Source organism: Meleagris gallopavo, chromosome 8 (genome assembly GCF_905368555.1).
Source record: "Meleagris gallopavo chromosome 8, MGAL_WU_HG_1.1, whole genome shotgun sequence".
Classification (NCBI taxonomy): Eukaryota; Metazoa; Chordata; class Aves; order Galliformes; family Phasianidae; genus Meleagris; species Meleagris gallopavo.
In genome coordinates this window covers 33,359,083-33,377,787 of record NC_139411.1, presented here as the reverse complement: position 1 = coordinate 33,377,787, position 18,705 = coordinate 33,359,083, and the positions used below count along the sequence as shown (strand labels likewise).

At 42.0% G+C, this 18,705-nt stretch overlaps 1 protein-coding gene across 3 annotated transcripts in view; it reads right to left on the bottom strand.

The window, feature by feature from the left end:
• MGMT (O-6-methylguanine-DNA methyltransferase) overlaps positions 1–18,705 on the bottom strand; it is a 146,179-nt gene that overhangs the window by 121,439 nt on the left and 6,035 nt on the right. For all 3 annotated transcript variants that reach the window (XR_014884917.1, XM_085230273.1, XM_085230271.1), the window contains exons 2-3: positions 15,384–15,427; positions 3,802–3,941 (exon numbers count right to left, since the gene is read on the bottom strand). Coding sequence is in view for 2 of the 3 variants with exons in the window: in XM_085230273.1 (XP_085086399.1) it covers positions 3,802–3,941; positions 15,384–15,427 (184 nt within the window). In the remaining variant the exon portion in view is untranslated. The remainder of the gene's footprint in view (positions 1–3,801; positions 3,942–15,383; positions 15,428–18,705) is intronic.

Below are 18,705 nucleotides of genomic sequence, written 5' to 3'. Positions count from 1 at the left end.
ACCATCATCAAAGCCACATTAACGTGAGCTGACCTACCCAACCTCAGCTCCAAGAAATGTGCGCAGAATGAGAGCAGCTCCTTGCAGTGCCACGTGCTGAGCGGTCAGGGAGCCAAGCAGCCATCCTCACCTAGAAGATGGGAACTCCTGAAAGAATTCCTATTATTGCAACACAGTGAGAACTGTTCCACGTTTGGCATCATAACGGCTAAGTCAACATCATCCCCGTCTTTCCAGAGTCCGTTCTGCTGCACGTATTTAGCACAGGGAAATACCAGCACACTTTGTTACTACTAACAGAAGTCACGTGTGGGATACCCTGAGCACAGAGCTGACAACATTCCCCTCCAGCTCAGCAGTCAGAGACTGCAGAACAGCCATCCCAGGCTGGGAACACAGCAGGAGAGATGGGGAGCAAAGGAAACCAGTCCCGAACTGCAGAAGGCACTCAGTACAGTAAGGGAGAAGTAAAACAAGGTTTCTGATGGGCCAGATGGACACAGTGTTTCAGGCAGCAAGCACCCAGCATCAGTTTTGCAGGAGAAGGTAACATTTGTATACATCGAGAGGGGAAAAAAAAAAAATACAGTAGCTGATACAGTATTAAAAAGCATATATACAAGATATCTAAACGTTTGCACTGGGCAAATCAGAATTCTCACAGTCATATTTACAAAAAAAAAAATTTCGCTAAGAAATGGAGATTTTTTTTCCCCTTTTCTCTGTAGGTAAAGCTCAACTAAAAGCCTGTTCTCCCCAAACAGAGCTCACTGTGCTGTTACGTGTGCTGACTTTTAAAGCTAGCCAGTTTCACGAGGAGCAGAATAACCTCAGGTTATTACAATTAGATTCATCTCATTAATAGATCAATTTCTTTCAAGCGCACCGAAAACTGAATTTTTACTTTGTTGCTTCTCCTTTTAGTCTACATTATAGTCTGTGTTCTTAAGTTTTAAGGAGAGCCATCACAGAACAGGTTGTAATCTCAGGTGATTAATTGCGTAGCATTTTACAAGCTGTAAAACAGAGCGAGATCCCCACACTGTGATGATGCCATTAAGCACTGCCATCCCATTTCCCCGTAACCAGCAGGGCTGTCTGAGACTGCAACTCTGAAGTATTTATACATTTCAAAGGTTTACTTATTTTTGTTGTTAAAAAACTCCAAAATCTATATTGATTGTTACATGCAATTCTACATGAGAAGTCGGGGGAACCGTGGTGCTGAATACCAATATTTATTACCAGACTCACGCTCATTATGGTTCTCTTTGACAGGGGTCCATTAAAATCAATTTTTATGTTTCTTATGTTTTTTTTTTTCCTGCCCAATCTTCTTACCATAGTGTTTATTAGCCAGTTAGCAGAAACACTGGGCGCTGTTTTCTTTTTATTTTATTCTGTCAAAAATAATGAGGCCAGATTTAACAGCTATTCACTAGCGATGAGTAGAAGAGATTAAATGTTATACTTCAGCACAAACATTTACTGAGGGCTTTAAAATGTTTAGAACTTTATTGCTGGTTAAGACAAAAGGAAGTCCCACCTCCCATCCATGTTTCAGATTTAAGTTCCTGAAGTAATAGTACGGATATTCTGCTTGCTGTTAACTACTGGATCACTCTTTGGTAATACTCCCTCCGCAATATAACAACTGTCACACATGAATCCCACAAGCTGATAGGTTTAAGTGCTATCGAGATGCTTCTAGAGCCTCATCACTTCTGGGAGGACAGAAAACTACAGCAGCCAACCATGGCTGGCTGAACCATCACCAGACAGAAACACAAAGAATTAGGAATAGAATCGACGTCCCCGAATGCTGCCCAAAGAACAAAATCCTTCCCCAGCCAACCCAGCCGTATGACATCAGCAAGCAACAAAACCTATCAACAAGGAAAGCAGCAGCTCACCTTGTACAAGACAGCCTTGTATACAGCTAGGCTTGCTTAGGGACAGCTGTGACACAGGAGCATCTTTCTCTTGTGCAGGGATGAGTAAAGGAAGCAGTGGATGTTCTGAGACACACACACACACACGTGTATTTTCCTGCAAAAAAGTCTGTGTGACTGAAAGTCCAATTTCTCTGCTCAGCCTTCCCACCAGCTCTAATAACATCGCACTGTCCCTAAAAACATTGTTCAGAAAAAAGGACGGCGAGTCATTACGTGAAACATTAAAAGCCTCAGCATTAGAGGTAAGAGCCATAACAAGAGACCTTTGCTCTTCTCACCCAGCAGAACCACACACTCACCCAGCACAACACCTCCTCCCCAGTCACCTTCGTGGCCTTCACCAATCAATAGCCTTGAATTATGTTCATCCAATACTGCAGCGGTTCACTTGAAGCCTGTATCTCTTAATACCTGTAATCTTATGACTGCTTTTGTTTTCATGCAATTTCCTTTATTTCTACCAACATGTAAAACCACATTTCTTACATTCACCACGTTTGAGCGCACAGAGCTTCCTCCTGCTATCCTGCCACCTGCTCTCTGACACGTTCTCTTCTCAAAGGTGAAGAGCCGTCACTTGCTTTACTTGTTCTTCAGCCAGAAGCTGTCCTGTAGCAAAGGCGAGCTTCAACTCTGTCCTAAATACCATTTTACTTCCATTCCTCATCAGCAGAAATCCAATACTGCAATCAGCATACGAAGGAAACTCAACTACTGATTTCCATATCACTGGAGTTGGCAAAACTGTCAAATCCAGAGGCTTGAGGGTTTTAGAATTAGAGGAAAAAACATATTTCAACCAGAATTCACATTATGCTTTGTATTTGTGATTAATGCTACGCACACTTAAAGAACTACAAGGGTAATAAAATAGAAAAATAGAAAAAGGGGAAATGCTACAAATCAAAGGAAAAGTTATGAAGTGAAAAGCAGAGCAGGGAGGACAACGTGGAGAGAAGGAAATAAAACTTGTTTGAGTCCTATCAGAAAAAACACTGCGAAGGCCGCAGCTCATTACAAAAACACCATGGCAAACATTGCAGCTTCATCACCAGAGAACAGCTGAAGAAACAAACCTTAGTAAGCTGTACTACTAACTTCAGTTTTGGCAGAGGATTTGGCAAAGAACTTTGGTATCTGCAACACATGTGACTCTGGCATAGCAAAACCACACCAGAAAAGGAACATCCCTAAGAAAGACTTCTGTAGTCCTTCTAAAAAGTCAGCTTTTTCTCACAAACAAGGAAAAAGCACAGACAAAAGGAGTCCAAACAGTACAACATTTTACCAGACTGAAAAGCACGTCTACTCAACCATAAAACAACAAAGAAAAGTGCCAACACCTCCTCCATCAGTCTTGCATTTGAGGCATTACCTCTCCTGCCACAGATACCCTTGTTATGAGAACTTCAGGAGAGATTATAAACATGAAAAACAAACCAGAGCTCTCTTCAGCAGTTTCCATGACTAATCATTCAACCTTAGTTCTGCCTGTCTGAGCACACACATCTAGATACAGGTCTACAAAACAGACATGGAACTGTTACTCCTCAGTGACACGTTCACACGTATGTCCAAAATGAGGGAGAAGGAGTTACCTTCACAAAGTATTTAGAGAACACTTGTCTCAGCTTGGTTTCTTGGCTAGTATTGAAGACACAGAGAAAGAAACGCATTTGGGATGTGCCATTCCCTGACAATGCTGGAGGCTGCTTTGCTCTCCCAGGGAAAAGCACTGCACTTTCAACGTGGCTGGTGCAAAAAGGCACACACAGCCTGCCTTAGATCCTCTGGGCAATCTGTTTACTGCTCGCTCAAACACAGGATCAATAGAACACAAACTTACCCATTTGGCAGCACACTCAGTTTGGGGAGTTTAATTTCGTGTACTCCTGTTTCACATCCAGATATCTCCAGTTTTCCCACAGGGCTGAGCAGAACCACGTGCTTCTCCTGGCACTGTGATGCTCCCTCTTTGGAAGTCACCTGTTCATAAAACCAAACAACTGTCACTGGGCACGTTTTCACCAAAGAGCATTCATCTCAAGATAAGCCATGCAATTTTCAAAAGCAATTTGGAAAAGAAAAAGAACCCCAGAAATAGACTATTTCAAGTTTCTTTGACTACACCGTTAGCTAACTTAGAATGATCCATCCTAAAAAGCCATTAACTCAATCAGTCCCTGAAAAAAAGAAAGTTAAAAGAGCAGTGACCCTCATAACAGTCACAGGCCACAGAAGCTTTGTGGCTGGTTCAGCAGTAACACCTGACATGAAGCATTCTGACGCTGCTATCGAAAGAATGATTATGACAACAGAGCACAGACACTGGCTCCCAGCAGCAGCGTTATGCAAATAGCTGCTGAAACACAAACAGAACATGTCTGTTGGAAAAAACAGGAAAAAAAAATCATTCCTTAGTAAAAACAACAATTTTTATTCCCGTTGTTACCAGGCTGGTTTCACAGTTACTGATAGGATACGGAGTTGGAAACGTATCATGCATTTCTCAGTACTGTTCAAGACCCCACCAAAAACATTCATATCAAATTCATCGTGGCTTTACAGTCTGAACTGGGACCTGCTCCAGTTGGAATTGTAAGATTGCTAAGAAAGGACAGAACACGTTCATTGCAGTCACCCAACACCACGTCAGATCACACCATAATGGGAACATCACAGAATGGTCTGGGTTGGAGGGGAGCTCAAGGATGATGAAGCTCCAAGCCCCTGCCACACGCAGGGCCACCAACCTCCACATTTCATAGCAGCCCAGGCTGCCCAGGGCCCCATCCAACCTGGCCTTGAACACCTCCAGGGATGGACGGGGCATCCACAGCCTCTCTGGGCAGCTGTTCCAGCACCTCACCACTCTCATAGCAAAGAACTTCCCCCGACATCCAACCTCAATCTTCCCTCCCTCAATTTAAAGCCATTTCCCCTTGTCTTCCTGTTATCAACTCTTTCAAAGAGTTGATTCCCCTCCTGTTTGCAGACTCCCTGGTCAGGAGCAGGAACTGGATAAGTTCCTCCAACCCAAGCTTCTGTGAAGGTAAGAACGATGCAAATAGACAAAAAGGACCTCTACTGCAAAGAGCAACCAGAAGCTAACCTGACAAGCAAACATCCTGCTTACATTCTGGAAGACCAGCAAGGTTTCTTGAGTTTTAACACCACTTTGATCACACAGCTAACCTGCAATGTGTTTTATACTTCCAGAGACAACAACACAAGCTTATTTTCACCTTTTCACCATTATCTGTACAAATGTACAGTCTGACCCAAAGCTCTGTGAAGTCTGCCCAACCTATGACCAAACTGCCTTGTAAAATAAATAAATAAATAAAAAGGAAAGATGAGCAGTTCTTACTCTACATTGTGAACCTGTTCAAGTTTTCAAGTTCTGCTTCTTTTACTTTAAGTACTTTAAAACAACATTTCCATTTTTTCCCGGGGACTGACTGGCAGCTCTCACACCAATTACACTTAGAAAATGTTTGCTGATGTTGCAGAGAAAGAGAAATCCACCTTTTGAACTGAGCTCTTCCTTGCTCCATCTCCTTGCTTAAGGAGTGGAAATGGATGAACTTTTGGGGAGCAGCACCTCACTGCAGAAATATTAATAAAGAAAAACCTACACACTAGTTCACATATTTGAAAAGCAGCAGCATACATTCTTCATTTTTATTTGTGTGACAGCCCTAAACTAGATGCACTGAACCTCATACTATGTATTCTGTGAATATAACAACTTAGTTATACAAGGACAGCTTTTTCATTATAACCAAACACAGGATGCAGATTGTAACAGAACACTATAAATAACCCTCTGCGTAAAATCCAACTTGAAGTAAGCTTTGTAGATGAAAACCTTGAGTAATCACTACTATGTTCAGCCTTGTTTATCAGATGCACCGGGCAGCAATATTAAAAGTTTTATTTTTATAAAACATACATATGCAATTGGGTTGGGAGCTTCAAACACCAAGGTCACTGTACAGAACTGTACACTGTGCAGAAGCAGAGAACAGTATACTTTGTTCAGACATAAATGTACCTTTGTACTAACTTAAATAATCAAGAAGTAAGGATACACCACTGTAGGTAGTGCTGTTTTAAAATGAAGTGAAATTGTAACCAAGATTTAAGTTTGTCACAAGCTTGCAGACACAAATAAGCAGACTTGAGATGCTACCAGCTGAAGTTACCCAAAGCTCGGGCATCACTGACTGCTGGCAGCTGGACAGGCAGCTTGCCCTGCCTGCATGGCTCTGGTGAAGACACAGCAGCCTTGCTGAAGCTGTGAGAATCAGAAATCAGCGGCAACTTAAAGCAGAAGTGTAATAAACCCTAATAAAACTGCCTTCTGTCTTCCTCGGCTTCTTTACACTAAGAAATCATCTGAGCCGTTTTGATGTGGTAGCACCTGAACTCCACCTCCATGGTAATACCTATGGATTTGTGTCCAGGTATCAACATTTAAAGTTTATTAGGTAAAAAAAGACACAGGAAAACAATGGGCTTTTAGAGAATATTTCCCTGAGGCCCCCAGAGCTGTACAAATAAAGACGTGGTACACAAGTTTGTATTCTCCCGCATTCAACTGCTAAATGCTCTAAATAAAACAGGAGAATCATTGTTAGCCAACAGAATTGAGTCCTTTTTGTCATTAATAACAGATGAGCATCAAAAGGTTTCCATAGTGGAAGATTTATCAGTGAGAACATTAGCATGATTTACGAGTTAATGTCCTGTATGGAGGAGCCTCATTTTCCAGGCGTGCTCCCGTGACTGTGCAGCAGTGTGTGCCTCATTGGCCCTATGCTCCTCCAAAGGGTACAGCCTCTAAATTATGCTCAGCACCATGAGGAAACACTGACATACCACTCAGGTTGCTTTTCTAAGGTTCAGATGCTGAGGGTTCAAAACAGCAGTGAGTTTCATCTCCTAAACCAGGTGCTACAAACCTAGCAGCCAGCATTGGCTTCATGACTTGCACATAAAGATGTTCACCTCTTACACCTTCCACAGTAATTCTGCTTAACAGCCTTGCTGCAGCCAAGGTTTTCAGCACTAAAACATACCTTTCAGTTTGATTAAATACGGATTTAATTTAAATTTGCATTAAGGGTCTTTCACATTACAGTAAATAATTCAAAATTACTTTCTGCATTCAACTGTTCCTGAAAACAAGGAATTCCATCCTAGCCTACAGTCTAGGATCCAAAATCCAACTCCTATCTGTAATGCGGAGCAAATAAAGAGGGGAAAACCCACACAGCAATCCTGAAGATCGCCAAAGTTCACAAAATCCATAACAAAGCACTTCCCTTTAGGAGCCAAACCATCTCCAACTGACACCTCCCTCTATCAGAGGGCTGAATCCACCCTCCCTTGCTACCATCCACATTAGTTTTAAAAGAATATTTCCATCAGGCTGTAATACTGTAATGTGATGGAAAGCACAGCAATAATAGCAGGGTGGCAAAGTCCTAGGCTGCAACAAGTGATAATAAGACCAAACATGATAAGCTGTAGACACAGAAATAAGAAAAATAAAAATAATTTAAAAAAAAAAAAAAGCTGCTTACCTTTAGAAGACCTCAAGCAGACAGGGATCCCCAGCAAGATCCCCTCACCTCCACTGCCAACCATTAAATGAGATCTGGGAAGGGGTGGATCCTGGCTCCAACCACTCTGGTCACTCAGCTTCATTGTATGCACCTGAGCTTCCTGGGTTGGCCCTGCCTTCCAGCAGGTGCTCAATCACTGCTTCAAGCCACGACTTTGCATTTCTGCTACACAAGCTATAGCAAATGGCTGAACTTGAAGCCCTCATGATTTTTATCTGTCCAGTATTTCTGATAATCAGGGCAGAACTATTCCTCGACTGCTAGACCCAAAGTACCATGTCTTCACATAAACCGTAATTCTACTCATTAATTCAAGAGTAGAAAGGCACTGACCAGTGAGATCTCACAGCTGCCTCCAAGACATAAACATGACTCTCAATCCTTTGATTAACTCAGGTGTTAACTGTTTAGCCAAAGTACCTGATAACATAAATACAACCAACAGAGAGAAGCTGCATTACAATTACCTCCTTATTTCACCTGCCATTCCCCAAACCAAGAAACAGTTCCACTTCTATTGTTCCTCAAACTGCCACCCCCGCACCTATGAAAATTCTCTTCCTAATTTTTCCATGCCAAACTGTTATTCATAAACAAAGAACCTACAGAGATGCTCAACAGGTTTCTCATGGAATCTTGCTCTTACACCAGGCTTGACTGTAACTACATACTTCTATCATTAAAGATAGCTGTCAGCACAATTGTCTAAAAGGACCCTGAGCAGTGCTGTACCTGCCAGTAGCACAAACCATCAGTATTTTTAGCTATAAAAACTGCTTTTCTTCTCCAAAATACAATTCCAAGGTACTTTCACTTGGCCCCAACCGATGCTAATGCATCCCTCTCCAGCTGCAATGAGCCAGCCTGCTCATTTACTTCCTATTCTCCTTAAATATATCCTAAGGAAGCATCACTTCAATATTGTAACTTTCTTGGCTAGAATATAAACTATAATTCTCAAGCATCTCCACTGCTGTGACACAATATGCCTTACCAAAAGAATACCAAGAATTTGTTGAGTCTGAAAGGACGATCGATAGATGCCAGGAAAGTTGCTTCTTCATCCTAATTACAGGAAAGAAACAGTTCTGAACTCCTAAATGGGTCTTTATTTTCAGTACTGTAGTGTTCTCGAAGCTGCTTTTTATTGATTCAAGTTCTGAATTAAGATTCAGCAAAAGCTTGAAATATTGGATGGAAATTTGAGGGGTATTCTTTCACTGGCACCTGGGACGGTGTGCCACTTTGTGTCTTCACTTCAGCCCCGTTGCTACAGTCACGCTTCCTAATCCAATATATTTACATCCCTCTCATAACACAATTGTTATTAAATCGTATCAGGGGTGTTTCTCAAGGCAAAAACAATCAGGGATCATCATCAGAAATGAGAACTGAGGATGCATATATCTCCACCGTTACCACCTCCCCAGCAATATGGGCAGCAGAACAAGAAGGTGGGCTGGTTACAAACACCTCATCTGCTGCAAGTGTGCACAAGTGACGTGCCAGCCCTTCAACAAGGAGGTCACCTGCTGGCTGCCAGCACAGTCGTATCCTCAGCTGAGATTCTGGAAGCTGCTGTTGCCGCTCTGTGCTGAGACAACTGACCGAGGAGAAAAAAAATCCACCCATTAAGGCGCGCTGTGAAAGTTGCAAAGACAACCCCATGAAATTACAGTTTAGAAACATAACCCCTAATGGCCTTTTCAGAAGGGTTTTAATTGCACAAAGCTCCTGCCCCCACCCCCGGGCAGCAGAAGCCACCAGCAATGCAGAGCACAGCACCCATCTGGCACAGGCACACAGTGCTGGCCCACTCAAGAGGTTTCCATTCAATTATAGCTCTCCCCACATCTCCTTCATAGTCTAAAACTTCCTGTATTTGTTTGACTGGTTTCTGCCTGTTTATTTAAAAGGAAATAATCCATTGTATGTCAAGAATATGGGAAAAGTTATATTAATAGTAAAGGCAATGTGCTTTTCTGCACATATACTTCAGCATGGACAGTAATTTTCCAACCCTATGCAGTCAGTCTTGAATGAGAATGTCACTTCTTAAGTGCAGTGTTTTAAAGAAGGGAAAAACCTAAGCACTGAGGAGAAAAACTACACAGGATGCATGCAATGAACTCGTGATCAGAGTGCAAGTTTAAAAGCCAACTCTTATTAGTATCTATATTAGTAGATTAGTAGTAAGTATCTACATTTTCACCACCCAAATGAGAAGCAGAATTTATGCAATTCTTTTGCTTTTAGTACATTTGAAAACCCAAACTTCTCTAACAGCTGTTTCTTTCTGTTGAAGTTGTCCAAAGACTTCCAGCTAAACACAATGCCACAAGAAATACTAGGTCCACTTACCTTTGTCCTTGGTGCAACAGAAATTAACACCTACACATGGACAGGACTGCAATTCAGATAAGGCTGATATGTAAAAGCTGCACTGAAACATCCTGCATTAAAAGAATGCACACATCATCTTGTGCCATGGGAAGCATGGCCAAATTGGCCATTTCCTGGGATATAACAGATCCCAGCCTTCCAGCAGTGTTCTGCAACGAGATGGCTGGAGAGCTATGGAGACTAGGGCATTGTTTCCATTGCCTGGTGGAGGAACAGACACAAATGAACAGTAATTCCTCAACAGGCGGGTTCACCAAGCTTGGACGTATGGAAAAGAAATAGCAACCTAAGCAAATGCAGGGTTAGTTTAGGGTGGAATACAAATTTCTTTGTATTCCAAAGGTACATAATGAAAATGTTAAGGCACAGAATTAAACTGCACAGTTTGACTACATACGAACATGCACCAGACAGGCACTAAAAACCACTCCCCATCTTCACTTATTAGAAAGTCTGCTCCACACAAGCCGCTGACAAAACAGAAGGAAATACGTTCATGTGCACACAGAGCAACATTTGCTTCCTAAAGCATTTAAAAAGTATTCAACGAGAGCAAACACATAATTCTTTATTAAACAATCAAAGACAGCAAGCGCAAGTTTCTGTTGTCCCATCGTATTATACTACTAATCCTCTTTGGATGGCAATCAAAAGACCCTGAAATGCCAAGCTATAAAAGTGGATTTCCAAGCAGTAGTAGCCTCTGGCTCTTTGGCTGAGTCTTCAGTCGCTTGTTTTGGCAGACAGGAGTTACCCTGGTTGTCAGATGGCAGGTTCCCAGTGTGCTTACCAGGGCTACCTCAGACATCTTCATCTTACTTGCAGGACCGCCTCTGACATTGTGATTTTACTAAAAGAATGGTACTTTATTTGTAATAGAATTAATTCTTCTCTTTTTCAAAGAGGCAGCTGGGTTACTACTATTGTATTCTAGGCAACATTCAGTTACCACATTTTTCTACTTCATCCATTGTTTGCATGCCAAGCTTTGATTTCAGACATTAGTATCAGCAGACACTTAAACACAAGACCTTAATGGACTGTTTAAACAGGAATTTAGCTGTACTATTTCCTACAAGCACCTACTGAAGCCTTTTCCTGAATCTCTCCCACTAATAAGTAAACAAGCATGTTTTGTAGCTTCCCCAGCTCTTACTTATGTAGGAAACTTAAATGTTATGAATGTGCAGCAGCCACTGCTGGGACAACATAGTTTAAAATGTATACACAGCATAGAAGGTTTGTCATTCTGTGTCATTTTAGCAGCAAGCTGAGATGAATACTTGGAAAATGAGTCAAATCACTACATGCTGCGTATGAGCAACATATGAAGGCATGATGTTAATAAACTATAGACATTGGTGGTTGTGGTGGGCTGCCATCCAGGTTTCAAGATTGGGTCATGACATCCCTAAGCATCTCAGTGCCAAGGGGGGGAAAAAAAAAAAAAAAAAAAAAAAAGTAAAACAACCTGCCTTAAGCACAAAGGATATAGTGTTTGAAATGGTGGACTGGCTTGAGATAAGGGTGAACTGGTGTAGAATCGGGCAAGAAATGGACTGACACGAACATGGAAAAAACAGGACGGGGCCAGACGTTTCTGCATTAAGCAAATTATATCATAAATAGCAAAGAGAAGTCATCACTGTGTATCATTGTGTATGCCCCCTGCCATTATGGAGTGGCTGTGAACCCCACGAGCAATCATCCTGTAAGCCGTGCTGCTTGGCACTTCCATCCCCTGTGCTCGGTGTATGTCACCACTCCTATCCCTATCCTACCGGTGACCTACAGATGGATTAAGAGCCTCTTATTTTTAGATTGGGAATCTTATGCCAGAAGATTCAATTAGAAGCACTGGGCAAAGTCACACTTGGTTCAGTTGTTCTCTGTTTTAGCATCAATCATGTGCAGTGAAACACTAGAAGTAAAGGAATGCATTGCCCAACAGGCAAAGAAACAGTTATCATAATTAGGAATCAAGGATGAAGAATGTGGTCTCTAGAAATTAGAGTCCCCACAATCAGCATCTAGCTGTTACTAGTTCCAGTTTTAACAAGGCTCACACAAAGGAAAGCAATATGCATTTCTCCATATTTCACACAGGTGTTTAGCAACTCAAAAAAATAAGTCAGTATATTAATGAACATTTTACATTCTACTTTTTAATTACCAAAGTACTGACTGAGGACGTGCGTAGGTATGCATTTGTAATACACAGAGGTTGTACTTCAAGGCGTTAAGGAAGTACAAAATTTAGCAAGGACAGCACCTGATACACGTGTGTATTTATCTATCCACACAAATACTCGAGTGCACTCCTGCTACAGGGTTCAGCAGTGTATGTAAATGTATGGCAACTATTCTAACACAAGAGCTTTCCTTATTTAATGCAATGAGACTCGTATCAGGTGAATCAGAATTGCAAACAGACAAAAATGAGAAAATCTAGCAAAAGAATGATTTTAATATCAGGTAACGTTTTAAATTTTATCACCTAAATCCACAAAATTCTTGGTCTGTTCCTTCTCACACTCACCACAGAGCTGAAGTCAGGACCAGCTAAATAAAAGGTAATGCAACTAGGCATAACACAATAAAAGATATTACCTTCACAATGCATTATTGCTGCCAATTATAAGAATCACTTCAACTTAATTTCAAAGGCACAATCACCCTCAACTGTAACAGTCTCTTTTTTAAATTTCAAACAGTATTACATTAAGGCAATAACTCACCTTCCAGCTATAATATCAGTCTCCCTTATTGCAAAAATACATTTCATAAATACTTCTCATCGACAAGTCAAGCTAATTCAGGTTAATTTTATTGTATTTTGGTGCTATCTCACATTTGTGTGCAATTACCTTTATCATTTTATTGCCGTGCCAGAAAGTAATCAGAACAATTATTTGAAAAAAGGAGGTGTATAAATTCTAAATCACACTTGCTGGCATTTTTGATAAAATAGCAGCTTTATCTCTGAAAGTGGCAGGGACATCGGATAAATCATGCATCAGTCAAGTGGAGCTGACCCCCAAGTGCATTGCACAATATCAGGAGTGCTTCAAAAGAAACTTTCCTACATAATCCATCATTCTCTATAATACCAAAACAGCTATACCTGAAGAGCGGGAGCTGGAGAATAGCAACAGAATAAATCTAGGCAATATGAACAAAACCATTAATAGTGCTCCTTTTTAAGCTAAAGGAGAGTCGGGAATCTGAATTGTGTTCAGGAAAAGAATTTCATTGAAATTTTTCAAGTGAGTGGAACAGCTTTCAGCGTAAATGGAACAGCGGTCTGTGTCTTAAGAATCCACTAAAAATACGAATGCATGTGCAGAAAAAATAAATACACACAAAAGACATGTCAAAAAGACTCACACAGAAATAGAGGAATACAGTCTTGTCATACAAAGTCTGAATTTTGCTGTCGTTACCAATCTGAGTTCACTTGAGCACAGGTGTTTCACTACACTGAGCACAGAGAACAAAGCAGAGCATTCAGTAAGAAAATAAATAGCTTACTAAGTTTAAATTTAAAAACTGCAAAATATCCACAGAACAGAAGCGTATTAAGAATTATCTCATGGAATAGGAAAAAAAAAAAAGCCACATTGCCATGAGAACACCATAAAACCAAAAAGTTCCCAAGCAAATGCATTCCTAATGTATGCTCATGCACACAGAATCACCGAGGTTGGAGAAGACCTCCAAGACCACTTAGTGCAACCATCCACCTCCCCACATCACTGGGGCCACGTTGCAGCCTCCCTTTCTCAGGCCCAGCTTCCACCTCTGGTAACTGCAATGCAGCTACAGAGCCACGGTACCCAGAGGGAGGCAGCAGCAATTGAGGAGAGCACCCACACCTGGCTGCTTGCAGAATCCACTTCCCAGCAACCCGCTTAGAACTGCTCAGCATGTTACACTGGTGATTACTGACTGCTGCAGAAGTCAGTAATCACCAGTACCTGTGAGCCAGGTATAGCTTGTGTCACAAAGGCACATACTGTGTGGCTGTACTTTTGGTCAAACTGCAGACTGATCATAAATGTGGAGATAAGGAGGAATCGTGAGCAACACTCCATCCCTACACATACAGCAGGGTGTGGGGATCAGCAGCAGGGAGCTGGGGAGCCTTGGCTGTGCCCTGCACAACTCCCTTCAGCCCTCTGCTCCCCATAGAGCACAGGGCTGAGAGCCCTGTTTTGCCTCAGACCTTCTGCCATCCAAGGGAAAGCTCCCCTACCAGCTAACACCGTACCCTTCAACTTGAAGTGAGTGGGAGAACTGAAAAGGTTAGGTAATAAATTATCAGTTTTGTGTTGCTTACCAGCTCTGTCACACCCAGCTTTGAATGAGAGGCAACCAGTGACTATTCTAGATACGTGTGGTGGTTCCTAAGATCAAACATCTCTCTGCAATTATCCAAGGTGCCTGCTACAAGATGCCTCCAACCAACAGGCACACAAGTACAAGCCCACAGAACATTGGATAAAAGAAAAAAGCAAGACATGAATTTATCTTCCAGAATTTCCTTCCTCAACTGTTCAATTTTAAAGAAACAGAAAGCATTTTCTTTTGGGAAAAGCAGGAAAAAAAAAATCTTCAGCAGATGGGTACAAAGGCATGGCATATGCCAGAATACTGCTCTTCCCAGCCAGTACATGAAGCAAATTAAAACCACAAGAGATGCCACTATTAAGACATTTGTAATAGCGACGGAAGTTGCCAGCAGGAATAGTTAGATATGCAAGTTTGATTGAACTAGAAATATTTTCCTGGAGGAGCATTACTATTGTTACAAAAGTAGTTATTTCACACACAAAAAAAAGTATTTTCAAGGTTCATTTCAATTATTTGAAGACTAAGGCTGCTGAGTATAAATGCACCAATGCTGCCCCTCAGCAGGGAAAGCCATTCTGAATTTCTTGATAGCAGTGCTATCCTGTTTTACTACAAACAAGTATTTCCCCGCACTTCCCCTCATAAATGCCTCATTTATTGAAAAATAGATGCATGCTGAATTTTGGACTTCAATACTTCAGTAAGGTCTATTCAGTAATAGGTCTTTTTAAGGTCTATTATGAGGCATTTATGAGGGGAGGGAAGCAAACAGCCAACTTAACACAGAAAAGGTAGCACTGTCCTATCAGTTTATGCTCTGAGGAAGATAGATACGTGCTGAGGAAAGGTCCACTGATGCCTGTTACCAACCATGACAGAGCTACAGAGATTTACAGTGCAGCATCAATCTTGTCAACTGGATCCTTAATACTGACTGCTGGACACTGGGGAAAAAAACAAACTATGTTACGTGAATTCCTTTTTAATGCCAGCCCCCTAACATACACCTAAATGTAAGGGTATCTTACAAGGAACTTACTTTTGGAACGTGCCTTGATGCCATGGTAGATGAATGATGTCTGCCTGTAAGAAAAAAAAGAAATCTTCATTAAAAATGTAATTAGAATACCACAGGAAGCACAGCACATCAATATGATTTTTTTTTTTTTAGAACTTTGTATCATTTTCTTTAAACAGGCTCTATCTTTTAGTACAAATAATAACAAAACAAAGGTTATTTATTTAAGCATTCACTTACGTTTTCAAGCAAACAGGAATGCTGATGCTCATCAGGTCATCTCTTGCTTGTTGTGAGGCAAAAGCAACACCACAACACATTCTTAACAAGCCAATTTTGATCTTTCCAACAAAAATGCCCTCTAAGACCTGCTAGGAACTCAGGAATTATCTGTGCAGGCAGGAATGCAGTTCTGAGGCATTTAGTGAAATAAACAAACTTCTGTATTTTAGGGAGTTATGTATTTTAAGGAATGAAAGCAAGACTTTCATGGTAAGACTCGGGGCTTGAAAGCAAAGCTTGCAAAGTACTAAGAAGCACACAGGAAATGTTAATTATTGGAACTGAAATACATCTTTTAAATGAAATTAACAAAACAGTTCCTCTGCTCTCCCTTTTGAAATACAAGACAACTGCTACTTCCTCAGCATTTCATTTTCCCCCTTCACTTTCTTCTCAGTGTCGCTGCATTAAAACCACTGTATCTCCACATAGATTTGCTACAAGATGACATTTTGGAAATCAAGGCAGCTGTCAGATCTCAGCCCAAGTCCACAGGGAGCTCTGGCCTGCAGCCAGGGAACCCAATCCATGAGGTCCCTTCCAACCCAAGCCATCCTCCAATCTATGCCTCAACGTGAGGAGGGAAGCTCAGAGCACCTGAATCTGAGCACTGAAGCACCTGCAGCTTTGGGAACCTGAATATGAATATAGGCCATACAGAACTGCATCTAAACGCTTTGCCTCACTTGCACCAAGCATCACACAATCACCATTTAACAGTTAATTGGGCATCACGTGCACCCTGTGCTAGAGCAGCCATGCAATCTGAAGGCATTCAATACCAGGGAATGGAGGCTGAGGCCTCAAATTAAACCATCACCAAAAATAAAAGGCAAGGATAACAAAGCAAGAGGGAAGGCTGCAGCCCTACAGTCAGATCCACTTCACCTCAACACATTTTAGAGATCCCTCAATTTTTCACTAGAAGTACTTTTTATTTTTTATTTTTTTATTTTAAGATAAAGATGCTTAGGTCCATCTGAAAGTAAGGAGAGGAATTCCTAGTGACACATTTTAACATTTTACATGCTGGACAAGCAGGAAAACTTATGAGATAACGAAAAGCTGAAAACCCCTTGGATGATGAGCACAGCAAGGAAGCACAGCTGAGAGCAACGCGCTGCTTTCTGCCAAGCACCTCTTCCACCACTCATGTATTCACTGAATGCGTAGCTATTATAAAAGAAATCTAAGTAATCATTCCAGTATAAGCTTGAATAAAAGTAAAGCATCAGAAAGTAGAAAAAAAAAATAAAAATCAGTAACTGTGAGGAGATGTCAAATGCAAGCTTTCTCTTTCTATTAATCATACCATGAAAGGCAAGGGAATGCAAACTACCCTTCCTGGCAGGCAAGGAGTGCTCACTGTGTGCCAAGCAGCTGTCTCTGGGACAGCATCATTCAGCAAACGTCCCTTTTTAGAACAAATTTATGGTATTTATTTGCAGTAAAAGTGTTGTCTGCTTATGAAAGAAGCCACATCAAATACAAAAAAATAAATGAGACTTGAAGTTGTTTCAAGCAGCAGCTAATTTCTGCAGTGGCAACAGCAGCTTAATCGCTACTGAAGTTCTACACAAAGCACTGATGTTTATCTCAAAATCTCCTCATCATCCCATAAAGATGCTCTCGTATTTTAGGTGCAATCCATACAGTTGAAGGCAAATCCAGATCAGTCACTAAAATTACCTTCAACAGTTTTATGCAACTCCCTTTCACGCTTCCTCAATGCAACTGATGACACAGCCTCCCCTACAACTTCACACCAGCTGTGCCTGCAAACAGCACTTTCTACCTGCTGCACCAGAATGAAAGCCTACTGTAAGCAAACACAGCTCAGGAGGGACATTGGGTCTGGCAGAGAAACTGGCTGACCTTGAGACTGGACTATGCCAGGAAGGGATCCAGCTGTAAGGATCCTTACACAAAGACTTACTGAGCACTCTGCAAGCGCCCCGGCTGCACACTGAGGAGCTCTGCAGAGCAGGAGATGTGCAGGGGAAGCCCCTGGACACACAGACCCGGAGAGCTCAGCAGCTGAGAAGGACAAATGAAGCAATTAGCTGGGCAGAAGCTGCACGGTGTCCGAGGAGGCCCAATGATTGATGACTGTTCATGACCCATTTCTGCCCCAGGTGGAGCTCTCCAAGTGTCAGTATGGCTGTCAGGTGGATCCAACAAACACAGTCAGTAAAACCCAAACCATAGGGCCAGGAGAAAGGCCTGCAGCTGAGCTGGGGAAAGCCATACAGGACAGCTCCCCAGCTTCAGAGGGCTGGGGAGTTTCAAAGTATGGCTCCAAAATGCATCTTATCAACCTTTTAACGAGGCTGCCTCGTTACAAGAGGCCAATACATGCACTAACTCATTTCCAAATGTAGCTGAAGGCTCCCCTAAGGCTGATAGGCTAAGAGCTCAGAATCCCTCTCGAATGGCACAGGAATGACTTTTCAGACTCAACCACGATCACAGAATATCCTGAGTTGGAAAGGCCCCACAAGGAGCATTGAGTCCAGCTCTTGGCTCCACACAGGACTGCCCTCATTCTGGCTCACATATCAGAAACCCCAGAATCACCGAACCTGTCTTAAAGCTCTTACCATCATCCATTTCACCAAGGTGGGTGGTTTCCTCCTACACCTGCAGAGATTGGACAAACTGAAGGGACTGAATCATGAGCAGAAATCAAAAAAGGTAAAATCTGTCCCCACTCTCACTGGCTGGCTCAGAGCTGCCTGGCTGGGACCAAGGAAGCCCACCTCCCACTGAGCTCCTCCTTGGGTGCCCTGGCCATGGACGAGCAGTCAGGTACAGGATGCTCCTGATGTATGGAGAGCAGAACAAATCCATCAGCACTGCATAGGAGCTCCCCTGTAGGAGGACCACCTACAGGACACGAAGCCAATATATTGTAGACCTATCCTGCAAGCATCCCAAACCTTGAAATACGTTAATAGAACATAAATGTAGAGAACAGCCAGATCATCTGTCAAAACTAAGACTCTTTAAGGGCCATGAAGTATTCCAGCCAGATGGTGCTGACGGTTTAGAACAGAAGTCC